This window comes from Salmo salar, chromosome ssa22 (genome assembly GCF_905237065.1).
Source record: "Salmo salar chromosome ssa22, Ssal_v3.1, whole genome shotgun sequence".
NCBI classification, from domain to species: Eukaryota; Metazoa; Chordata; class Actinopteri; order Salmoniformes; family Salmonidae; genus Salmo; species Salmo salar.
In genome coordinates, this window is record NC_059463.1 from 46,354,407 (window position 1) to 46,381,115 (window position 26,709).

Sequence of the window (26,709 nt, forward strand, 5' to 3'; positions counted from 1 at the left end):
AACAAATCATTTTTTAAATGAAGACAACATCGCAGGAGCTGTTGACTTCTAAACAACCAAAGTCGAAACAGTATCTGTCAAAGACGATAAATAGTAACAGCAAGCTTTTGGTAAAGTCTACTGTCCAGGAAACGGTCTCTTTAAACCGGGTCAAGTGGCGTGGCGAAAACGGTCAACACCGCCGCGATGTGGAGGCTTTTGACAACAACCAACATGACACACTGTAACCGGCATTGTAGCACGTGGATACAAAATAGCAAAGAAATTCACGATGTCAATTCTAACCAACTGAGTGTCTATTTCAGCCTCTGTACTTGCTCAGCCAGCCACCCAGTGGCGGAACTAGAGTTTTATACATGGGGTGGCCAGGGGGTGGCCAAGGCTACCTCAGGGGATCCATAGACCATGACAGAAAATTAGTGTGTAACCCTAACCTGGCATCTAAGGAGCATGAATGAATCCTATGATTGCTGATTAGTGGTAGAAGGGATAATTCACTTAACCCGGAGTTCTTCAATGTGGCAGATAGTGTGGTCTAAAAGAGTTACTTCACTAGAATTCTTTAACATACTATGACTAGTCAGTGTCTGTACCTTGGAACTGCAGCTCAATTTCTCTCTTTCTCTCACACACACACACACACACACACACACACTGGAGAGATTTGGGTCACTCTGTTTTCATGAATATATAATCTGGGTCTATAAGTGTTGAACATCCTAAATATTTTCAGAAAATAAAGCTCAAGCACCAAGGAGATAAGATAGCATTTGTGTGTTACATAAATTGCATAGTTTATTTACAAAAATGTTCATTTACAAAAAAACACACTGCAATTTGACATACCAGGTATTAAGCAGAAATGGACTTTAAAAATATATATATATTTTGGTGCTCATCAATATTCCAAACGTACAGTATCATATTTATGCTCATATACATTATGTTAACTAATAGCAAAGAAAGGTTTTGGAATTGGCCTAATCAGACCAAATTAAATCTGTGTGACATGATACCCTTTGGATTTATCATTTTAGAATGTCGGTGTTCTAGCTAGTACACAGTGCAGGTTTTAATCATGACCAGAGGGACCGCCTAAGTGCCAAATTATCCTAGGTAGATTTAAAACAGCACAATTCTGCAGTTCTGGTGAGAACTAGCAAAATGTTTCACAAACTCATCTATGTTGAGGGAGCGTGCCCTCCTTGACTCAACACAGAGAATTCCAAAGTGACTTAACCTGTCATCAACCATTGTTGTCCTAAGGTGGGTTTTAATCCGTTTTAAAGCTGAGAAGCTTCTCTCGCAAGAAGCACTGCTGACTGGTGTAACAACAGAAATCTTACAAAGTCGAAATAGCTCATGTAAGATCTATTTATAAGGTTCTAGAAACACAACAAATTCAAGGAGATTAGACGGTCTGTCCCTTCCACTTTTCTCTCTCCTTTGATGAACCTCATGTTTGAGGTCCTCTAAATCTGACTCAAAGGTCTGAGCAAAGGCGGGTTGAGAGACTGGACCCCTTGCATTATCTCGCAATTCTTCTTTGAAAAACGACTCTGCAGCTCAGCTGTGAGACTGTCAAGAACCTGATAAAAGATAGCTCTTTGGAAGCTCTCACCATCACTTTGGTCGCTATTTTTCTGTCCTACAGCGCTCATCATCAATGAGTCGTGAAATCTTAACCTGTTGGGTCTAGGGGGCAGCATTTGCACGTCTGGATAAAAAAAATGTACCCGATTTAATCTGGTTACTAATCCTACCCAGTAACTAGAATATGCATATACTTATTATATATGGATAGAAAACACTCTAAAGTTTCCAAAACTGTTTGAATGGTGTCTGTGAGTATAACAGAACTCATTTGGCAGGCAAAACCCTGAGACATTTTCTGACAGGAAGTGGATACCTGATGTGTTGTATTGATTTTAAACCTATCCCATTGAAAAACACAGGGGTTTAGGAATATTTTGGCACTTCCTATTGCTTCCACTAGATGTCACCAGCCTTTACAAAGTGTTTTGAGTCTTCTGGAGGGAGATCTGACCGAACAAGAGCCATGGAACGGTGATGTCCCATTAGACACCTGGCGCGCTACTTCATGTTGGGTACCCTCGTTCCAATACGTTATAAAAGGCTATGCATTCGTCCACCTTGAATATTATTCATGTTCTGGTTAAAAAAGGCCCTAATGATTTATGCTATACAACGTTTGACATGTTTGAACGAACGGAAATATATTTTTTCCCCTCGTTCATGACGAGAAGTCCGGCTGGCTTACATCATGTGCTAACGAGACGGAGATTTTTGGACATAAATGATGAGCTTTTTTGAACAAAACTACATTCGTTATGGACCTGTGATACCTGGAAGTGACATCTGATGAAGAGAATCAAAGGTAATGGATTATTTACATAGTATTTTCGATTTTAGATCTCCCCAACATGACGTCTAGTCTGTATCGCAACGCGTATTTTTCTGGGCACAGTGCTCAGATTATTGCAAAGTGTGATTTCCCAGTAAGGTTATTTTTAAATCTGGCAAGTTGATTGCGTTCAAAAGATGTAAATCTATAATTCTTTAAATGACAATATAATATTTTACCAATGTTTTCTAATTTTAATTATTTAATTTGTGACGCTGACTTGACTGCCGGTTATTGGAGGGAAACGATTTCCTCAACATCAATGCCATAGTAAAACGCTGTTTTTGTATATAAATATGAACTTGATAGAACTAAAAATGCATGCATTGTCTAACATAATGTCCTAGGAGTGTCATCTGATGGAGATTGTAAAAGGTTAGTGTATCATTTTAGCTGGTTTTATGGTTTTGGTGACCCTGTCTTTGACTTGACAAAACATTACACACAACTCTTGTAAATGTACTGTCCTAACATACTCTAAATTTATGCTTTCGCCGTAAAACCTTTTTGAAATCGTAAAACGTGGTTAGATTAAGGAGATGTTTATCTTTCAAATGGTGTAACATAGTTGTATTTTTGAAAAATTTGAATTTTGACATTTATTTGGATTCAAATTTGCCGCTCTTGAAATGCACCTGCTGTTGATGGAGTGCACCACAGGTGGCACGCTAGCGTCCCACCTAGCCCCAAGAGGTTTTAAGCTTGTTTTATGCTGTCTTTTACACACTGTTTGTACACTTATTTTGCAGTGCTCTGCAATCTCTTCAACCTCTTTCCATAGTTCTCCAAAGTAACCCTCACTTCTGTAGTCCTGTAATGTGTCTGTAAGGGAACCTACTAGATCCACAGCCCTTTCTAGGTCAAGACAGCTTGATTGGAGCATGTCAGAAAGACATTTGGCATCACCAAGCACTTTCTAAAAGGTAACCAAAGCCCTATGAAATGTATTATCTATCTGAGAAAGAAGGCCCCTTGCCTCCACTGATCTATCACCACTATTTTCAAGTGTGATATCCTGTAGCACTCTCAAAACTGCTGGAATCCTGTCCCTCAGATTACGGCATACCATGTATCTGCATGCCCACCTTACATCCGTAAGTCTTTGTAGTTCCCTGGGCTGCTGCTGTGGATACCGCTCTTTCTGAACTGCAAGCCACTTGAGATGAACGTACGAGCCAGATACAAAGTTATAAAGCTTCTGCAGGAGAGCAAAAACGTTAACTGCCTCAGGCACTGATTTTACAGCATCGACAAGAACCAAATTCAAACAATGTGCAACTGTTTTTAATCTGTGCAGACATACCAGAATGCTTTCCGCTCATGACGGATGCACAGTCATAGCCTTGCCCCACAAAATTATTGTGTCCAGACCATGTTTTTCAAGGCAATCAATTATCCTTTTTGTGAGACCTGCTGCATCTAAGCTTTTGTGGATGGCCTCGTTGTAATAGTACCTCACAACTAAAGACATTTGTTATTTTTTCTTTAAATCTTTGGTTTCCTCTGCAATTACACTTAAAACTTCACATTCTTTACTTCTCTTATTATTTCACTTTGTACCATCTCAGCTCAGCCCTCAAGAACTTCCTTCTGGATTTGGTGGCTTGTGTACTTAGCATTGCCACATGCATTCATCCTTTTTTCTATGAGAGGGTCATGCTTTGCTATTTCTTCTAAGATTGTCAAAAAATGACCCTTGTTGTGAGAGTCATCAGACTCTCGATGACCTCTCTGCACTATATTTTGAGTGGCAGTTAATAGGAGCACATCTGGAATTGTTTTAATGTCAGTACAGTTTTCCTCCACTTTCTTTTTCCGGTCCTCATTTATGACATCTAACATTGATGAGTTGCTGTCAATAGCCCTTTTATGCTGATTCCAAGCATACATAGCATTGATATGATGCTCTGCCTTTGAATGGAGCTTAAACCCAGAATCTGTAAACAGCGCTTTTCCAGTTACAAAAACATAACTGTGTTGTGAAGGCAGATTCAGGTGTATTGGGCAGAGAAAAATGCCTACAGTTGAAACACTAAGTCAAATCTTGATTTACAGAATATTCACCATGAATTGTCCTTATACCAGGAGCTGTTGAAAGCCCTTTTCCTAGTACCATGCTGAGTTCTGGGATAAGTTTTCAAACACAGCTGTACAGGACCCTGCTCTCTGGATCTTGAAATGTCTGAAATACACATTAAATAATGTGTCATATCTCTATGGAAATGTATAATTAAGGGATCCACAAGATTATATACTAACAGCTGCTAACTAAAATGTGTAGTTTAAAGTATAGGCCTGGCCTACCATTGTGTCCTTTTGTAACAGAAGTCTGATATCTCTCCCTTTCTTTTCATCTTTAATTGACCCTATGCAAAAATAAGAGAGTCTACGGTTACATCTAAGCATCCAATTACCCACATTTTAGTCCAATCTCAATCTTAATTACAAATCCCCATTATCATAACTGTACCTTAAAATCAACTACCAGCCTAAGTTACTAGTTAAATCATGGCTAGCCCTACTCTGCAGTAAGTTACTTAGCTAGCTATAATTTCTTACACCTTTACGATAGCAAACAGGCAATCTGCAAATTGTAGTAATCTTTTGAGTAACGTTAAGAGATTGATAATAACAATTGTTCGTTTTGAGTTAAAGTACGAAAATCTAACTGAGTTAATGGATTTCAAATTGCTGAATGTTAATTTGTTGAACACTGACAGCTGTAGCCTACTAGTTACCCCACATTAGCTAAACATTCGTATACTGTAACTTACGACACTGCACTGTATATGTGTGTATTACTAGCACAGATGTAAGCGTAATGTTAGGCTAAATTGGGAACCGATCTCTCTTATCTGATTAACTGTCTGTTAATGGAGCTAAAGGTCTAAGGTTAACATACACAGTCCCTCAACTTTCGTAAAAGTTGTTCAGGAAACCTAAACCCGAAGCTAAACCTTAAAAGTTACTTCAAATATGATGCTTTCGCCAATCGCGAAAAGAGCTTGTGGAGCTGTGGAAATATTCTCTCTTCTTCTGTATGTTCTTCTTAGTCTTATTCTTCTGTATATCGCAACTGAAGTTAATATTCTCTTTTCCTCATCCTCGATTTGAAAAATGCTCCCCCGAACATCAAAATAAATGCTTCTTTCAACAAGAGGTGAAATGAGATGTCTATCAGCATCAAACTGCCTGTAGTGAATTATATTTTGGGGTGGCACCCCGGGTGGCCAATCAGATGTCAGGGGTTTCCACCCCGGACACCCCTCTGGCTCCGCCCCTGCAGCCACCACCACAAAATGGCCATTGCCAGGTAACTGTCACTAGCCAAGAAGAAATTATTAATGTAGAGTTCTATTGGTTACGCCTCATTCAAACAGAGAGAGCTCACAGGTATTATTCTATACACAAACATAACCAATAACCAGGTCAATCTCAACCCATAAGATTACATCACTTTCACAATTCTCTTCTCACAGCATTACAGTTTGCAGCCTCAAACCAATAACAAAACACTTAATTCAGGAATATAATTTAATCAGCAATGGTGTAGGATACGTTGCATAATCCATAATCCAATAATTCACTATTTTCAAGTTTACATTTTGTTAGTCTTATGTACACATGGTATACACCACACCATCCAACGAAATACTTACTTGCGGGTTCCTTCTAGACAATGCAAGAACAATAAGAATCCAGCGAAGTTGCCCATAGGCACAGATCTAGAATCAGCTTAACCTAATACCCAGCTCCCTAATGCAAAGCTCAACCATTAGCAGGTAAAAGTGCAAAACTAACCATTGATCAGCATCAGTAGGTAAGCCTACTCACCAGTGCTGGTGCTATAGGTGCGAACGGTAGTGGCGGTCGGTGGTGGTGAATCCGAGTCCACGGAAGCAGTGTCGTCATCCTGTGAGCATCCGGCCTGAATGGCCCGCAGGTAGCTATGGCTACGGGATCGGAAGCACGTGGGCATTGGTAGATCCGGAGGCTCCACCGCCTGGGAATGGGAGCGTGAGAGTGTGTGTGATTCTCGGAACGCCGACTCAGAGCAGCTATCGTCGTAGCGTTGGCTAATCATCTCCAGGTCCTGCAGCTGGAAGGAGAGAGGCAGGTTGGCACTAGTGGCATAGGTTGGCATCATGGCCTGGGTGGCAGTGCTAGAGTGAGGGGACAGCGTTGCATGGCTACTACTTCAGGCTAGATGTCCAGACTGGGACAGAAATGCATGGTTTGTCCCGGGACAAGAGAGGCATGGTCGTTAGCCCTGGGTTCAAGTAGTATTTAGATTTTTTCCGAATACTTTAACTGTGCTTAATCAAGCTTACCTAGCGTATTGGAACCAATGGAATAGTCCCAAAAGTGCCAACACTACCCATTAGGTACTTCAGGCAGGCTGAAGAAAACACCCTGAGTTTTTCAAATTTCTAATACTATTTGAACTCAGCCAGGTCTGCCATGGAGAGCATAGCTGACAGTGTCTGTTAGAGGGGTGAGCTAGCTCCACCTGTGTGACATTTGGCGTGGATGCAATCAAATGCAGCCGAAAGGACACATTACAGTATTAAGGCTGGGTGATAGGAAAGCAAAGTGCAGCAGTAACACTTTGTCCCGACCCCGAATCAACTCCTTATAGCAACTTATAGTCAAAGTCCAAGGTAGTTAACAAGCTACATTTTACTGCCAATTAGTTTCAGTGTCACTTTCATAGTATTAATCAAAGATGTCTTAACTTCTCATAAAAACCAGTAATTTGATTGACTCGCATGAACTTGGTGAGAAATTAGATTAGAGCAGCAGTGCAAATGAAGGACTGAGATTTGACTGAGGGACATGACCAAGCTTACTAAAATGCAAGCCTAACACAGTGTTGGAGTGACAGGAATATAAGAAATATGGTGTTTGAGTTGTAACTTATGGAGTTGGCTCGGCCTCACGCTTTAGTGGTAACAAATCAAAGAGCAGGGAGTAGTGACAGAGAGAGCGAGCGAGAGAAAGAGAGAGAGAAAGTGAGAGCATGAGATCTAAAACCTGGTCCTAGACCTGTGTGTTTTCCAGTAGTCCTATAGTACTGTATATTTATAACAGCAGCATGTTCTACTCAATTGCATTGTTGTACTGTTTTGTTTGATATACAGTGAAATTTCACAGGAAGGCTTTCTGAAATAATGAGGTGTAATAATTAACATTGTACCTTGCAGCTCCAAATAACTCTTCTACTAATTTACATGTAAATCAACAAACATTTTCAGAATTAAACCTTTTAAATTCCCTAAGATGGGGTCAACATGCTAAACATATAAACTCAGCAAAAAAAGAAACGTCCTCTCACTGTCAGCTGCGTTTATTTTCAGCAAACTTAACATGTGTAAATATTTGTATGAACATAACAAGATTCAACAACGGAGACATAAACTGAACAAGTTCCACAGACATGTGACTAACAGAATTGGAATAATGTGTCCCTGAACGAAGGGGGAGTCAAAATCAAAAGTAACAGTCAGTATCTGGTGAGGCCACCAGCTGCATTAAGTACTTCAGTGCATCTCCTCCTCATGGACTGCACCAGATTTGCCAGTTCAGAACCACATGAGGGAGGAGGCCATCTTCCCTGTAAAGCACAGCGTTGAGATTGCCTACAATGACAACAAGCTCAGTCCGATGATGCTGTGACACACCGCCCCAGACCATAACGGACCCTCCACTTCCAAATCGATCCCGCTCCAGAGTACAGGCCTCGGTGTTACGCTCATTCCTTCAACGATAAACGTGAATCTCACCCCTGCTGAGACAAAACCGTGACTTGGTCCTCCGATGGTGGGTTTGTGCCCATAGGCGACGTTGTTGGCGGTGATGTCTGGAGAGGATCTGCCTTACAACAGGCCTACAAGTCCTCAGTCCAGCCTCTCTAAGCCTATTGCGAACAGTCTGAGCACTAATGGAGGGATTGTGCGTTCCTGGTGTAACTCGGGCAGTTGTTGTTGCCATCCTGTACCAATCCCGCAGGTGTGATGTTCGGATGTACCGATCCTGTGCAGGTGTTGTTACACGTGGTCTGCCACTGCGAAGACAATCAGCTGTCCGTCCTGTCTCGCTGTAGCGCTGTCTTAGGCGTCTCACAGTATGGACATTGCAATTTATTGCCCTGGCCACATCTGCAGTCCTCATGCTTCCTTGCAGCATGCCTCCTTGCAGCAGGCATGTTAATGCAGATGAGCAGGGTCCCTGGGCATCTTTCTTTTGGTGTTTTTCAAAGTCAGTAGAAAGGCCTCTTTAGTGTCCTAAGTTTTCATAACTGTGACCTTAATTGCCTACCATTTGTAACCTGTTAGTGTCTTTACGACCGTTCCACAGGTGAATGTTCATTAATTGTTTGTGGTTCATTGAACAAGCATTATCTTTGAAAGACAGGGTCCTGAAAAAGGGACGTTTCTTTTTTTTGCTGAGTTTACTAATGGACTGTAAAGCCTAGTTTGGCAGGCCCTTTGTAAAAGATCAGAGGATCCAGACACTCTTTATCACCATGGTGACCTTGTCAGTAGAAGGGTAATGGGTCTTCCTGTGTTGGGATTCCGGTGAATACAAAATCTTCTTGAACAGAGTCTACTAAGGTGTAGGAGTGGAGAGTTTATGTGATAGGTCACTCTAAAATGAAAATCTGTTCAGTGAAATGGTCTAAAAATGCCAGAGTCTGGTGTAGTGGTAACGCTCCTAATTCAGGATGACTCATGGCATTTGGCAACAGGGTTTGAGCCTTGTCTCAGTCATTCTCCTGTCTGTGCCTTCCTACATCTATCTCCCTCTTTCTGTACAGTCCCACTATTCTGACACAAAAATATATACAAATCTGAAAGAGGATCAGGAGAAGAAGAAAAAAAAAATCTTATCCTGAGAAGTTTAAGTCCCACGCCAGTTGTACCTCACTACCCCATCCCTGGTGACCTCTGACCTGGCCCATGTAGCTGCTCCTCCCCAGGGTGCTGCAGCCGCCTCCTTTGCTGAAGTCCTCATCATCCCAGCGGGGGAACAGGGAGCCCCTCACCGGACCCCCCAGACAGTCCAGGTTGTCCAGGCTACGATTGGTAGACAGCTCTCGCAGTGAAGGAAGACAGCTGAAGAGGAGAGGAGCAGGGGAAGAGAGGAGAGGGGGAGGAGAGGAGGAGAGGAGGAGGGGAGGAGGGAGAGTTGATGTGAGAGGGGGATGAGATCAGAGAAGGGGAGGAGGGAGAGGAAAGGAGAGGAGAAGGTTAGATTTGATTTGAGGAGGGAAGGGAATGAGGGAGAGGAGGATGGTAGAGTTGATTTGAAGAGAGAAGGGGATAAGATCAGAGAGAAGGGGAGGAGGGAGAGGAGAGGAGAGGAGGAGGGTAGAGTTGATGTGAGGAGGGAAGGGAAGGAGGCAGAGGATGGTAGAGTTGATTTGAGGAGAGAAGGGGATAAGATCAGAGAGAAGGGGAGGAGAGGAGGAGGGGAGAGTTGATGTGAGGAGAGAAGGGTAGGAGGGAGAGGAGGAGGGTAGAGTTGATGTGAGGAGAGAAGGGGAGGAGGGAGAGGAGAGGAGGAGGGTGGTGAGAGAAGGGGATAAGATCAGAGGAAAGGGGAGGAGAAGAGAAGCAGAGAAAAGAAGACGAAAGGAGAGGATAGGAAAGAGGAATTGAGAAAGAAGTTCAGGTTAGGTCACTTCTCATCCCTGGTTCCTTTCATTACCTGTCAGCATCACTGCCTCCAACATAACATCTGTCAGCATCACTGCCCCCATCATATCACCAGTCAGCAATGTTCCCTCTAATTCTTTGGGGCACTGAGCAAATTTTAGCTCTTGTGAGCGGAAACTTGAATGTTGTGAGAATTTTGTGCAACTCCCGGCGTGAGTTTACAACTCTGAGGCTGTACCCTTACAGTTTTAGACATTAGCCAATAGGCTATTGTGGCTATTTGAGCATAATGTAGGCCTACCAACAATACCAATGGAGCAAATCCTATAACATTTTTACATGGAAATAAGTTTTGATTTCTATGATATAGTCTACAGTAGCCAATGTGGTTTTCAATGTAGGTTAACATTGCATGAGACTTTAAAAGAAAGTTTTACATTATGAAGGGCTTGACATTGACTAATGATTTGTTTACTTGGTCTGTAACACCATGGGCCAAATAGGTGACTTTAAATTGCATTGTATTGTGTTGTATGATGGAAGAAACCACTTTACAAAATACAATTCATTATTATTACCATTTGGAGAACTAGACAATGCAGACTACCCCTCTGCCTATTGGCTTATTTGCATATTCAAGCCCGTCTCAAAATACAACACTGCCCCTTTAATTAAGACAAGCTTTTTAGCTGACTGGCTTTTCAAAGAGCACTTGGAATGTAGCCTACACGTTTTGTGCTATTGTAGGAAGCAGTAACTCCCCTTTGCTGACCTATACTGATCTAAAATTGGGCTAATAACTCGCTAACTAGCAAAGAATATCAACAAATGTACAAACGCGCAGCTCTGTGCTCTGATCAGAAAAGCACATTCACTCGCGGGTGATTGAAAGACCGATTGTGGGCTACCCCAGCAAATAAAATTATACTCCGTTGTGCTCCGGCTCTGCCTACAATTAAATCACAGACTACATTTTGCAAAGTTAGATTTGTTTTGGTTTGTTGCATTGAAAAGGGGCTGATATAATGTTGATTGATCACAGAAAAAACATGAATCTATATAGTGCAAACTAATGAGGCGAACTCAATGAAGTTCAATCTCGGGCGTCTCTGCGTGGCCTGGCATTTCTTCTGCGTGGCAGTCCTAGAGGAGCGTGCAGTTTAGAGGGAACATTGCCTGTCAATATGAATGCCCCTTCATAACACCTGTCAGCATCACTGCCCCATCATAACACCTGTCAGCCTCACTGCCCCATCATAACACCTGTCAGCCTCACTGCCCCATCATAACACCTGTCAGCATCACTGCCCCCATTATAACACCTGTCAGCATCATTGCCCCATCATAACACCTGTCAGCATCATTGCCCCCATTATAACACCTGTCAGCCTCACTGCCCCATCATAACACCTGTCAGCCTCACTGCCCCATCATAACACCTGTCAGCCTCACTGCCCCATCATAACACCTGTCAGCCTCACTGCCCCATCATAACACCTGTCAGCCTCACTGCCCCATCATAACACCTGTCAGCATCACTGCCCCATCATAACACCTGTCAGCATCACTGCCCCATCATAACACCTGTCAGCATCACTGCCCCCATCATTTAGATGCACTATTGTAAAGTGGTTGTTCCACTGGATATCATAAGGTGAATGCACCAATTTGTAAGTCGCTCTGGATAAGAGCGTCTGCTAAATTACTTAAAATAACACATGTGAATAATATATCTCCCATCTCATCTCATTACAATAATATTCCCCATGTAGCACCCAAACAATGCAAAGCCAATGATTCACAGGTCAAGCATATGTAAAGCCTTGTTCCACGCATCATGGTGCCAATATTAAAGAGCATTAGGGGAAATGATCCAAATTCAGCTCAGAAAAACTGAATGGGATTACCAAAAGAGAGCCTATAATTTTTGGGTATTTCCTGGCACACAGTGATAGCGACATGACATTGCACTTGTCATGTGATTGTGATGATCCTTGGGTACAGACGGGGTACCCCTGGCATGGAATGTGCCAAGCTGGGCAATGGCACTCCTTTTATGGTTTGGGAGAATTAGCTTGGAGGAAAGGGCTGGTGGTGAGTGGCATGGCGTTGGCACTGACGGGCCATGGGTGAACCGAAGAGGTGGGCAAGACCTGGGGGACTGGGTGACTGACTGATTGATTGGTGACAGCGTCCAATCTGGTGCAAGCGTAAACCTGTCCCCTTGGTGGTGATTGGCTGGCTGCATAGCACTGACCTGCCCAGTTGGTGCAGAGAGGACACACTGTGCAGAGGAGACCACAGTGCCTCCAGCTCCCCCTGCAGCATGGCGTAATCCAGGGCTCTGCTGCTCCTGCCAACCAGGGTGGAGCACACCACAAGGGAGAACAGGGGTGTGGCATTTGGTTTTTAGCAGGGAGGGAGCAGGGTTAGAGTCATTTAGCGTGCAGGTTTGAAATTCATTTAAGTGTTTTTTACTCCATGTTTTTACTTCTTTAAGAAAACCTTCCTGCTACGTTATTATGGTGTGTGTGTGTGTGTTGTCTCTGTCAACCAAAATCTGCTTCTATAATGTTGTAACTCATATATTCCCCTTTTCTATGTGTCTGTGACCCCCCAAAATTGTAATTTTATGGATAAAGTGATATTACCAGGCATGTATGCTTATTGCTTTGTGATTTGCTGTCCTCTTGTGGACTGAAATTGTACTGTATTCCTTTTGCCTTTAGACTTCCTCATTTTGTGGTGGCAATCTGAACCAAATAATAGCCAGCCACTATAAACTCCCCAATGGAATTACATTTGTGCCAAATTATGTTTAAGATCTTATCGGCACAAATGTACTTCAATACAGCCCTGACCACAGAGAACCCGGAGAACACAACAAATGTCTTTGTTTGAGCAAATCAACAGAGACATAAACAATAAAACACAGCAGCTTGCTCATTGGTGCTCCCAGTCTCTGCCACTATTCATCCAAATGGTGTTTCATTTAGTTCGTCATTATGTGAAAATGAATAGGATACCCAATGCATTGTGTCCCTCTGTGTCTAGCCCAGTCTGTCTGTCTGCTTCAGAAAGAGATGTCATCTAGAGACAACGTGCTAGAAACCTCAGTCAGTCAGTGTGAGATGATGAGACTATAGCTTAGTTTGTGGTGACTCACTGTCTGTCTGAGCAGAAGCTGAAGGCGGCATCGTGTTGGTGATGTTGCGGAAACGCTACGGTATGAGGAGTCTATCATTTCAGGCCAAGCCGTTATGTTGTGGGAACGTTTAATAAATGAAGGATGAGGAAACCGTAATCGGAGCTCTGGCATGTGTAGGAGGTGGGAGTCTGACGGTGCTTAATCCCACGCTTGAGTGAGCACAGCTTGTCTGACTGTGTGTGTTTGCTATAGTCTCTTTAGTATGCAAGGCCTGTTAACTGGAATGCCAAGAGCTGGAAGCCTGACCGTCTCCTTTCTACATGTCACACATCCGTTTGAAATGGTGCCACGGGCCGTGTGTGTGTGGTTAGTCTGTGTGTGTATGTGTGTACATGTATGGATTTGAGAGAGAAAGAGAGAGTGGGCATGAGGATTTGTGTGTGTATTTGCTTGCGTGTTTGAAATGTGAAATAATTATTGTTGTTAGTCTAGGTTCACTTCCACCTGAATGTGTTACCAAGTCATACAGTGCATTCGGAAAGTATTCAGACACCTTGACTTTTTCCATATTTTTTTAAGGTTACCGCCTTATTCTACAATGGATAATTTTTTTTATTCGATTTTTGAATGACAAAGCAAAAACAGGTTTTTAGAAATGTTTGCAAATGTATAAAAATAACTTAAATGTCACATTTACACAAGTATTCAGACCCTTTACTCAGTACTTTTTTCAGGTCTCTCCAGAGATGTTTGATTTGGTTCAAGTCTGGCTGTGTCCTTAGGGTCGTTGTCCTGTTGGAAGGTGAACCTTCACCCCAGTATGAGGTCCTGAGGTTTTCATCAAGGATCTCTCTGTACTTTGCTCTGTTCATCTTTCCCTTAATCCCAGTCCCTGATCCTGAAAAACATCCCCACAGCATGATGCTGCCACCACCCTGCTTCACCATAGGGATGGTGCCAGGTTTCCTCCAGACATGACGCTTGGCATTCAGGCCAAAGAGTTCAATCTTGGTTTCATCAGACCAGAGAATCTTGTTTCTCATGGTCAGAGAACTTCAGGTGCCTTTTGGCAAACTCCAAGCGGGTAGTCATGTGCCTTTTACTGAGGAGTGGCTTCTGTCTGGCCGCTCTATCATAAAGGCCTGATTGGTGGAGTGCTGCAGAGATGGTTGTCCTTCTGGAAGGTTCTCCCAGCTCCACAGAGGAACTCTGGAGCTCTGTCATAGTGACCATTGGGTTCTTGGTCACCTTCCTGACCAAGGCACTTCTCCCCTGATTGCTCAGTTTGGCCGGGCAGCAAGCTCTAAGAGTCTTAGTGGTTCCAAACACTGTGTTCTTGGGGACCTTTAATGCTGAATACATTTATTGATGCCCTTCCAAAGATCTGTGCCTCGACACAATCTTGTCTCGGAGCTCTACGGATAATCCCTTCGACCTCATGACTTCTTGCTCTAACATGCACTATCAACTGTGGGACCTTATATAAACAGGTATGTGCCTTTCCAAATCATGTCCAATCAATTGAATTTACCACAGGTGGACTCCAATCAAGTTGTAGAAATGTCTCAAGGATGATCAATAGAAACAGGATGGACTTGAGCTCAGTTTCGAGTCTAGTAGCAAAGGGTCTGAATACTAGGTATTATTATAATTTTTTAAATAAAATTGCAAACATTGCAAACATTTCTAAAAACCTGTATTTGCTTTGTCATTATGGGGCATTGTGTGTAAATTGATGAGGAAAATGTTTTATTTAATCCATTTTAGAATAAGTCTATAACATAACAAAATGTGGAAAAAGTCAAAGGGTCTGAATACTTTCTGTATGCACTGTCCATGTGATGAAACTTTGGCACTGAGCTTACTTGCGTGGCGGTAGCTGGTCACTCAGAGACTGCTGGGTGGCCCTGAGGTAACTCTGACGGCGGGCGGCCATTTTGGGCGAGGGCTTGGGGCTGCCGTCCGAGTCGTCGCTGTCCTCTAGGTCGCCCATGGCCTTCACGTAGCTGCCGCTCCGCATGCGCCGACATGGGATCTCATTGGCTCCTCCTCCTCCGCCGCTGCGGCCCAGCGTGCTACTCCAGTCCCCCTGCAAGCAGCAGCAACCCAGATATGTTTTTCTATATGACATTATACCCTTTTGCCATTTACAGTGAGGGAAAAAAGTATTTGACCCCCTGCTGATTTTGTACATTTGCTCACTGACAAATAAATGATCAGTCTATAATTTTAATGGTAGGTTTATTTGAACAGTGAGAGACAGAATAACAACAAAAAAATCCAGAAAAATGCATGTCAAAAATGTTATAAATTGATTTGCATTTTAATGAGGGAAATAAATATTTGACCCCCTCTCAATCAGAAAGATTTCTGGTTCCCAGGAGTCTTTTATACAGGTAACGAGCTGAGATTAGGAGCACACTCTTAACCTCTATGGGCTAGGTGGGACGCTTGCGTCCCACCTACGTAACAGCCACTGGCAGCCTGTGGCGCGATTTTCAAAACCTTAAAAATCCTATTACTTCAATTTCTCAAACATATGACTATTTTACAGCTATTTAAAGACAAGACTCTCGTTAATCTAACCACACTGTCCGATTTCAAAAAGGCTTTACAACGAAAGCAAAACATTAGATTATGTCAGCAGAGTACCAAGCCAGAAATAATCAGACACCCATTTTTCAAGCCAGCATATAATGTCACCAAAACCCAGAAGACAGCTAAATGCAGCACTCACCTTTGATCTTCATCAGATGACAACCCTAGGACATTATGTTATACAATACATGCATGTTTTGTTCAATCAAGTTCATATTTATATCAAAAACCAGCTTTTTACATTAGCATGTGACGTTCAGAACTAGCATACCCCCGCAAACTTCCGGGAATTCGCTAACATTTTACTAAATTACTCACGATAAACGTTCACAAAAAGCATAACAATTATTTTAAGAATTATAGATACAGACCTCCTCTATGCACTCGATATGTCCGATTTTAAAATAGCTTTTGGTGAAAGCACATTTTGCAATATTCTAAGTACATAGCCCAGGCATCACGGGCTCGCTATTTAGACACCCGGCAAGTTTAGCACACACCATAATCATATTTACTATTATAAAAGTTTGATTACCTTTTGTTGTCTTCGTCAGAATGCACACCCAGGACTGCTACTTCAATAACAAATGTTGGTTTGGTCCAAAATAATCCATCGTTATATCCGAATAGCGGCGTTTTGTTCGATGCGTTCCAGACACTATCCGAAATAGTAAAGAAGTGTCGCGCGCATGGCGCAATTCGTGACAATAAAATTCTAAATATTCCATTACCGTACTTCGAAGCATGTCAACCGCTGTTTAAAATCAATTTTTACGCCATTTTTCTCGTAGAAAAGCGATAATATTCCGACAGGGAATCTCCTTTTCGGCAAACAGAGGAAAAAATCCCAAAGGCGGGGGCGGTCGGGTCACGCGCCTAAGCCCAGTGTCCCTTGATCGGCCACTTGAGAAAGGCGATAATGTGTTTCAGCCTGGGGCTGGAATGACGACATTCTGTTTTTTCCCGGGCTCTGAGCGCCTATGGACGACGTGGGAAGTGTCACGTTAGAGCAGAGATCCTTAGTAAATGATAGAGATGGAAAAGAAGTTCAAGAAATGGTCAGACAGGCCACTTCCTGTAAAGGAATCTCTCAGGTTTTGACCTGCCATTTGAGTTCTGTTATACTCACAGACACCATTCAAACAGTTTTAGAAAATTTAGGGTGTTTTCTATCCATATGTAATAAGTATATGCATATTCTAGTTACTGGGTAGGAGTGGTAACCAGATTAAATCGGGTATGTTTTTTTATCCAGCCGTGTCAATACTGCCCCCTAGCCCTAACAGGTTTTAAAGGGAGTGCTCCTAATCTCAGTTTGTTACCTGTATAAAAGACACCTGTCCACAGAAGCAATCAATCAATCAGATTCCAATCTCTCCACCATGGCCAAGACCAAAGAGCTCTCCAAGGATGTCAGGGACAAGATTGTAGACCTACACAAGGCTGGAATGGGCTACAAGACCATCGCCAAGCAGCTTGGTGAGAAGGTGACAACAGTTGGTGCCATTATTCGCAAATGGAAGAAACACAAAAGAACTGTCAATCTCCCTCGGCCTGGAGCTCCATGCAAGATCTCACCTCGTGGAGTTGCAATGATCATGAGAACGGTGAGGAATCAGCCCAGAACTACACGGGAGAATCTTGTCAATGATCTCAAGGCAGCTGGGACCATAGTCACCAAGAAAATAATTGGTAACACACTACGACGTGAAGGACTGAAAATCGCAAGGTCCCCGTGCTCAAGAAAGCACATATACATTCCCGTCTGAAGTTTGCCAATGAACATCTGAATGATTCAGAGGACAACTGGGTGAAAGTGTTGTGGTCAGATGAGACCAAAATGGAGCTCTTTGGCATCAACTCAACTCGCCGTGTTTGGAGGAGGAGGAATGCTGCCTATGACCCCAAGAACACCATCCCCCACCGTCAAACATGGAGGTGGAAACATTATGCTTTAGGGGTGTTTTTCTGCTAAGGGGACAGGACAACTTCACCGCATCAAAGGGACGATGGACGGGGCCATGTACCGTCAAATCTTGGGTGAGAACCTCCTTCCCTCAGCCAGGGCATTGAAAATGGGTCATGGATGGGTATTCCAGCATGACAATGACCCAAAACAAGTAATGTCTGACCTCTGTGATTGCCAACAAGTGTTTTGCCACCAAGTACTAAGTCATGTTTTGCAGAGGGGTCAAATACTTATTTCCCTCATTAAAATGCAAATCAATTTATAACATTTTTGACATGCGTTTTTCTGGATTTCTTTGTTGTTATTCTGTCTCTCACTGTTCAAATAAACCTACCATTAAAATTATAGACTGATCATTTCTTTGTCAGTGGGCAAAGGTACAAAATCAGCAGAGGATCAAATACTTTTTTCCCTCACTGTATATTGACATGATTGTGACAGTATAATAAAAATGTTTACATAATGTCATTTGTTTTACAGTATTCACTCTATAATCTACAGTATGGGCTAAAGAGGATCCAAAATGTATCACTGAGGGACTCCCACTCTACTTTTCTTGACCATAGATATGGTTTTATCGATTACACAATAAATAAATACAATTATTAGAGTGCTACAGGGCCGTTACCAACTCCTCCCTGAAAATCTTTACTTTGAAACTTGAAAACAAAGTCAAAACAATTCTATAGGTAGACTTGGAACTGACATTTATATAACAGCATGTTAATGTCACATGGAATAGCGTGTGTGCCATTTACAGTGGTATGCCATAAATGTCAGCACATAAAGTCAGGCTGATAAAAGAAAACATTTGCAGAAATGGCCATATTTTAGTTAAATAAATGGAACAAACTGAAAGACGAGACAGCTGACTGAGACATAGTGGAGGAATAGTCAACCTGACACTCAAATGGTCCAACACATACAGTACTTTTATGTTTTATGTTTTGATCCAAACAGATCTTTGTCAGACCTGACAAACTGTCTTGACAGTAAATATATTTGTATTTAAGTATGCACTATGCTTTATTCTTTGTCTCCACATTTTTTTTAGGTCCAGCACTTCATCCGATATGATGATAACCTTTTGACAACAGAAATTGTTTAGATAATCCTCACCTGTCTGCCCACTTGCAGGTAGTGGCAGGCAAGCTCCTGCTGGCACGACTTGGACTTGAGCATGGACCGGTCTAGGGTAGCTGAGTGGCCCTTCTGCAGCACCTGTCTGGGCTGACCCAGGGTCAGCGTCGACCACGAACCTCCCTTTATAAAGTCATTACTGTTCACTCCCATGCTGATCCCTCCTCCCCCTCCTCCCCCACCTCCGGGTCCTGCCAGCATCTGCTGGTACTTCATGACTTCGTTGCTGCTCTTAGACGAACTAATGGTGTTGTAGCCACTGTGGACCACGTAGCGGCTCTGCTGTCCCTGCTGCTGCTGTAGTGCCCCCTGCTGAGCATCGTAGGTAATACCGTGGGTGGTGTGCTGGGTGGCATGTGTGGTGGGGTGTCCCAGCGTCATGGCTATGCGGTTGCGGTGGTTGCTGAGGTCGGCGTTCTCCAGGTCGTCCGAGCTCCAGTAGCCCGACATGTTGGAACGTGGCCGCCGCTTGCCCGTCCCGCCCCCGTCTGACTTGGCTCCGCCCCGGTCTTTGCTCTTTGCTCGCCGGTCCCGCTTCCCGCTGTCCTCGGTTCCGGACGAGGTCCCGCCACTGCCGCTACCCGTCCCCGAACGCCCGTTGACGCCCTTGAGGTTGTGACCGTCCATGGACTGTGACTTGGCGAAGAGCTTCTGGACGGAGCACACCAGGTTACGGATGCGCCCGGGGCTGTCGGTGCGCTGCTTGGAGGCAACAGAGAGGGCGGCCGATGTGCTCCGGTGGAACTGCAGCGTGCTGAAGCCGTCACGAGGCCCCCCGGGCAGCTGCTTCTCCAACTGGTCCAGCAGGTTGGGCTGCAACTGCCGGTTCATCTTGGCCCTGCCGGAGATTGTAGCCGAACCACTGGTGATCATGGCCCCCCGGCTGCTCTGCAGGCCCCCCATGCCGCTCATGCCATGTATCCCCATCCCCATCGACATGGAGGTGCCCAGGGTTCCTGTACTTATGCCGCCGATGCTGTCCTCCTGTGGCGGGGAGAAGTCGCTGGGGTCATAATGGGAGTTGTAGTGGACATGGGGGAAGGTGCTGCTGTTGGACAGCTGGTTGTTGAGGGGGAGGGAGTAGTCCGGGGGTAGGGATCCCTGGTTGTGGGCTTCCATACTGGGGTTGTAGTGCCGAGGGTCCATGGTGCCGTAGTGGTCCATGCTGGTGGGGCTGAGGAGGTAGGGGCTCCGAGGCAGGGTGGAGGCCTGGTGTGAGTACAGGGGCTCCGGGGGGCCCTGGGTGGGGTCGCAGGAGTCAGACAGATGGCGGTTGCGTTTGGCTCCTAACCCTTTCATGATGGTCAAGAGGGGCCCCCTTCTAGAAGACTCCCCAGCCGGGAAGAGACGACAGGCCTGGAGGATAAGTCCTACAAAAAAAAGAGAGAGAGAGAGTCGGTTCTGCCCAGACAGACCGAAATGCAGCGATGCATGCTGTCATGCTGTACACACAAGTATGCACACGAGCGCACCCCTGAAGGCACCCTTGTACAATATAATATACACACTTTCAAAAACACGCACGCATGCACACACACCATTTTGATCATACAGTACATAAACGTGCAGGCAAACAAACACACCCATTTATGCTCAGAAACAGACTAGCCCTCTGAGGGCTGTGAAGGAAATACACTGCTCCAAAAAATAAAGCGAACACTTAAACAACACAATGTAACTCCAAGTCAATCACACTTCTGTGAAATCAAACTGTCCACTTAGGAAGCAACACTGATTGACAATACATTTCACATGCTGTTGTGCAAATGGAATAGACAACAGGTGGAAATTATAGGCAATTAGCAAGACACCCCCAATAAAGGAGTGGTTCTGCAGGTGGGGACCACAGACCACTTCTCAGTTCCTATGCTTCCTGGCTGATGTTTTGGTCACTTTTGAATGCTGGCGGTGCTTTCACTCTAGTGGTAGCATGAGACGGAGTCTACAACCCACACAAGTGGCTCAGGTAGTGCAGCTCATCCAGGATGGCACATCAATGCAAGCTGTGGCAAGAAGGCTTGCTGTGTCTGTCAGCGTAGTGTCCAGAGCATGGAGGCGCTACCAGGAGACAGGCCAGTACATCAGGAGAAATGGAGGAGGCCGTAGGAGGGCAACAACCCAGCAGCAAGACCGCTACCTCCGCCTTTGTGCAAGGAGGAGCAGGAGAAGCACTGCCAGAGCCCTGCAAAATGACCTCCAGCAGGCCACAAATGTGCATGTGTCTGCTCAAACGGTCAGAAACAGACTCCATGAGGGTGGTATGAGGGCCCGACGTCCCCAGGTGGGGGTTGTGCTTACAGCCCAACACCGTGCAGTAAGTTTGGCATTTGCCAGAGAACACCAAGATTGGCAAATTCGCCACTGGCGCCCTGTGCTCTTCACAGATGAAAGCAGGTTCACACTGAGCACATGTGACAGACGTGACAGAGTCTGGAGATGCCATGGAGAACGTTCTGCTGCCTGCAACATCCTCCAGCATGACCGGTTTGGCGGTGGGTCAGTCATGGTGTGGGGTGGCATTTCTTTGGGGGGCCGCACAGCCCTCCATGTGCTCGCCAGAGGTAGCCTGACTGCCATTAGGTACCGAGATGAGATCCTCAGACCCCTTGTGAGACCATATGCTGGTGCGGTTCGCCCTGGGTTCCTCCTAATGCAAGACAATGCTAGACCTCATGTGGCTGGAGTGTGTCAGCAGTTCCTGCAAGAGGAAGGCATTGATGCTATGGACTGGCCCACCCGTTCCCCAGACCTGAATCCAATTGAGCACATCTGGGACATCATGTTTCGCTCCATCCACCAACGCCACGTTGCACCACAGACTGTCCAGGAGTTGGTGGATGCTTTAGTCCAGGTCTGGGAGGAGATCCCCCAGGAGACCATCCGCCACCTCATCAGGAGCATGCCCAGGCGTTGTAGGGAGGTCATACAGACACGTGGAGGCCACACACACACTACTGAGCCTCATTTTGACTTGTTTTAACCTGTTGGGGCTACAGGTTAGCAATGAACCCCGAGTCGGGATTGCTACAAGGCTGGAAATTCAAAACATCAAAAATCTAATAATTTCAATTTCTCAAACAATCAACTATTTTACACAATTTAAATGATAAACATCTCCTTAATCTAACCACATTGTTCGATTTTCAAAGAGGCTTTACGGCAAAAGCATAAAGTTAGATTATGTTAGGACAGTACATAGCCACAAAAGTACAAACATCCATTTTCAATTCAAGGTCAGGCGTCACCAAAAGCAGAAACCAGCTAGAATTATGCACTAACTTTTGTCAATCTCCATCAGATGACACTCCTAGGACATTATGTTATACAATACAAGCATTTTTTGTTCCATCAAGTTCATATTTATATCCAAAAACAGCATTTTACAGTAGCGTGAAATTCTGATTTTTTTCTTCTCTGAAATGCTTCCGGTGAACATAACAAAATTACTATTCGAAAACATTGGTAAATTATAATATTGTCATTCAAAGAATAATATATTATCATCTCGTAATTGCTACCGAATGGCCAGATCTCAAAATAACTTTACTGGGAAATCACATTTTGCAATAAACGGGGTGTTATGCTAAGAACAACAGGCTATGCTATACAGTTAGCATCATCTAAAATCGATAATAACATTGTAAATATCCCCTTACCTTTGATTATCTCCATCAGAAGGCAGGAATCCCAGGTCCGGAAGGCATCCCAGGTCCGGAACAAATGTGGTTTCTTTTGACAAAGTTCATAATTTATGTCCAAATAACACCAAGTACTTAGCGTTCATTATGCTCCCACAAAACGTGGTGGGGGGAGTGTAAAATCACGCCGAAAAGCTAAAAAACCTAGTAAATAATCTATTTACGTCCGTTCAAACATGTCAAATGTTGTTTAGCATTAATCTTTTGGTCCATTTTTAACGTTAAACATCAGTAATATTTTCACACAACCTATCCTATGTCTAGATAAACAATGAAGACAAACTCACGCTTCTCAGATTTATGCACAGGCGCAAAAAAATGAAGTGATGACATGTCAACTTCCTTGGATTCTAATTTGCTCTCTGTTTATCATAGACGCTTCAAACAACTTTATAAAGATCGTTGACATCTAGTGGAAGCCGTAGGTGTTGCGAAATGAATCCTTTCTCACTATGGTGTCTATAAAACAATGACACTAAATAGTACAGTCACAAAATTCACATTTTTTTAAATCTATTTTTCACAGGTTTTTGCCTGCAATATGAGTTTTGTTATACTTACAGACACCATTCAAACTGTTTTAGAAAATTCAGAGTGTTTTCTATCCGAATGTGTTAATAATATGCATATCCTAGCTTCTGAGTTGGTGTAGGAGGCAGTTAAAAATGGGCACATATTTTTTTCAAAATGTCTCAATACTGCCCCCGAGCCCCAACAGGTTTTAAGGACATTACATCAAAGTTGGATCAGCCTGTAGTGTGGTTTTCCACTTTCATTTTGAGTGTGACTCCAAATCCAGACCTCCATGGGTTGATAAATTGGATTTCCATTGATTATTTTTTGTGATTTTGTTGTCAGCACATTCAACTATGTAAAGAAAAAAGTTTTTAATAAGATTATTTATTTCATTCAGATCTAGGATGTGTTGTTTAAGTGTTCCCTTTATTTTTGTGAGCAGTATATTTAGATCTCAATGAGCCAGCTTCCCACAGCTTTCCATGGTGAACATCAGTGTTGAAACACTGGAAGTGAAAAGAAACAATGCAGTTCAGGGGGTTCATTTTAATGTTGTCTTGTGGAAACCAACAAATGTTAGCAGTCATGAACAACTACAGCTATGGCATTGTAGAGTCAATGTGTGTGTGTGTGTGTGTGTGAGTGAGACAGAGAGAGAGAGAGAGAGAGAGAGAGAAATTCAAAAGGAAATTATCTCAACAGAGGATAATGTCCTCCTGTGTGCTACCTATATCCCCCCACTAGAATCCCCATAGTTTAATGAAGACAGCTTCTCCATCCTAGAGGGGAGATCAACCATTTCCAGGCTCAGGGACATGTACTAGTCTGTGGTGACCTAAACGCCAGAACTGGACAAGAACTGGACACCCTCAGCACACAGGGGGACAAACACCTACCTGGAGGTGTCAGCATTCCCTCCCCCATATTCCCCCCCCTAGACACAACAACGACAACATAACCAACAAAAACGGGTCACAACTCATGCAGCTCTGTTGCATGCTGGGTATGTACATAGTTGATGGTAGGCTTCGAAGGGACTCCTATGGTAGGTACACCTATAGATCATCTCCTGGCAGTAGTACTGTAGACTACTTTATCACTGACCTCAACCCAGAGTCTCTTAGAGCTTTCACAGTCAGTTCACTGACACCCCTATCAGATCACAACAAAATCACATTTTACTTGAACAGAGCAATACTCAATCATGAGGCATCAAAGCCGAAGGAACTGAATAATATTAAGAAATGCTATAGATGAAAGGAAAGTAGTATGGAAACCTACCAAAAAACAATTAGGCAAATTAAATCCCTTTTAGACAACTTCCTGGACAAAACATTTCACTGTGATAGTGAAGGTGCAAACTTGGCAGTAGATTCCTAAACAGTATATTTGACCTCTCAGCTTCCCTATCAAATATAAAACTGTTAACAACAATGACAAGTAGTTTGATGAAGAATGGAAAAACCTAAGAAAGAAATTGAGAAACCTATCCAACCAAAAACATAGAGATCCCGAAAACCTGAGCCTACACCTTCAATATGGCGAATCACTGAAACAATACAGAAATACACTACGGAAAAAGAAGGAACAGCATGTCAGAAATCAGCTCAATGTAATTGAAGAATCCATAGAATCTAACCACTTCTGGGAACATTGGAACACACCAAACAAACAACAACACGAAGAGTTATCTATCCAAAACAGAGATGTATGGATAAACCACTTCTCCAATATTTTGGGCTGTATAACAAACAAACATGGGGCATGGGACATACAACAATCTCAGCTCTGTAGATTTTGCTGCGAAGAGACAGAATCAATAGATCATTTATTCTTGTATTTTCCCTATGTAGCTCGTTTCTGGTCACAGGTTCAGGAATGTTTCAAAAATCACAACATGCACTTAAAATGAACCTTACAAATAGCAGTGTTGGGTGATCTGGAAAGCCATAGTCAGTCAATAAATAATGTAATAATACTCATAGGAAAGGTTTTCATCTTTAGCTCACAATCTGTGAATACTATACGATTAGAAAGGTAAAAACATTATGTAATAAATCACAGCACAATTGAAAAATATATGTCACATGGAAACCAAACGAGGGTGGTCTATAGTGATAGGTGGGATGGGCTGAGAGTGGCTGAGGGTTGGGATTAAAGAGCTTATGTTTGGTAAAGTATTATTGTTATGTGACTGCTTTATATAAAAGTACCATGTATGTAAAATGTATATGTAAAATGTATGAATATGTAGCAGAAAAGCTGTAAAAAATTATAAAAAACTGAACAAACAGCATAAACAAATAGTGCCTTCAGAAAGGATTAATTTTGTTACGTTACAGCCTTATTCTTAAATTGATTTAAAAAAGCTCAGATGCATCCTGTTTCCATTGATTACCCTTGAGATGTTTCTACAACTTGACTGGAGTCCACCTGTGGTAAATTCAATTGATTGGACATGATTTGTAAAGGCACACATCTGTCTATATAATGTTCTACAGTTGACAGTGCATGTCAGAGCAAAAACCAAGCCATGAGGTCAAAGGAAGGTGACCAAGAACCCAATGGTCACTCTGACAGAGGTCTAGAGTTCCTCTGTGGAGATGGGAGAGCCTTCCAGAAGGATAACTATCTCTGCATGGTAGAGTGGCCAGACGGACGCCACTCCTCAGTAAAAGGCATGAAAGCCTGCTTGGAGTTTGCCAAAAGGCACCTAAAGACTCTCAGACCATGAGAAACAAGACTCTCTTTGGACTGAATGCCAAGTGTCACATCTGGAGGAAACCTGGCACCATCCCTACTGTGACTCATGGTGGTGGCAGCATCATGCTGTGGGGATGTTTTTCAGCGGCAGGGACTGGGAGACTAGTCAGGATTGAGGCAAAGAGGAATGGAGCAAAGTACAGAGAGATCTAATGAAAACCTGCTCCAGAGCGCTCAGGACCTCAGACTGGGGCGAAGGTTCACCTTCCAACAGAACAAGTGTCTGAATGTGCATGGGTGGCCCAGCCAGAGCCCGGACTTGAACCCGATCTAACATCTCTGGAGAGACCTGAAAATAGCTGTGCAGCAATACTCCCCACCCAACCTGGCAGAGCTTGAGAGGATCTGCAGAGAAGAATGGGAGAAAATCCCCAAATACAGGTGTGCCAAACTTGTAGCGTCTTACCCAAGAAGACTCGAGGCTGTAACTGCTGCCAAAGGTGCTGAGTAAATGGTCTGAATACTTATGTAAATGTAATATTTCAGCTTATTTGTATATTTTATTTGCAACAATTTCTAAAAACCAGTTTTTGCTTTGTCATTATGGGGTATTGTGTGTAGATTGATGAGGGGAAAAAAACAATTTCATTAATTTTAGAATAAGACTCTAACCTAACAAAAAAAAGTAAAGCGGTCTGAATACTTTTCAAAGGCACTGTACATGATCAAATTCAAATCTTAGAGTCAACTATTTAAGACTACCAGAACCCACTGTATTCTCCAAAAACATTGAATAAACTACAGGACAAAATACAAACCCTCCCACCCAAAAAAGCCCTATGGTGTTGATGGTA

The 26,709-nt window shown here is 43.4% G+C and overlaps 1 protein-coding gene across 2 annotated transcripts in view; it reads right to left on the minus strand.

Annotated features, from left to right (window-relative positions):
• Positions 1-26,709, minus strand: part of LOC106583601 (disks large-associated protein 4) — a 203,558-nt gene that overhangs the window by 34,797 nt on the left and 142,052 nt on the right. Inside the window, exons 1-5 of one of the 2 annotated variants that reach the window (XM_045705450.1) lie at positions 22,595-22,639; positions 18,918-20,308; positions 15,097-15,320; positions 9,378-9,540; positions 6,260-6,524 (exon numbers count right to left, since the gene is read on the minus strand). In XM_045705450.1, coding sequence (XP_045561406.1) covers positions 6,260-6,524; positions 9,378-9,540; positions 15,097-15,320; positions 18,918-20,308; positions 22,595-22,610 — 2,059 coding nt within the window. In that variant the 5' untranslated portion in view covers positions 22,611-22,639. Of the gene's footprint in view, positions 1-6,259; positions 6,525-9,377; positions 9,541-15,096; positions 15,321-18,917; positions 20,309-22,594; positions 22,640-26,709 lie in introns of those variants that run through there. The other variant, XM_045705451.1, reaches the window with a different exon arrangement.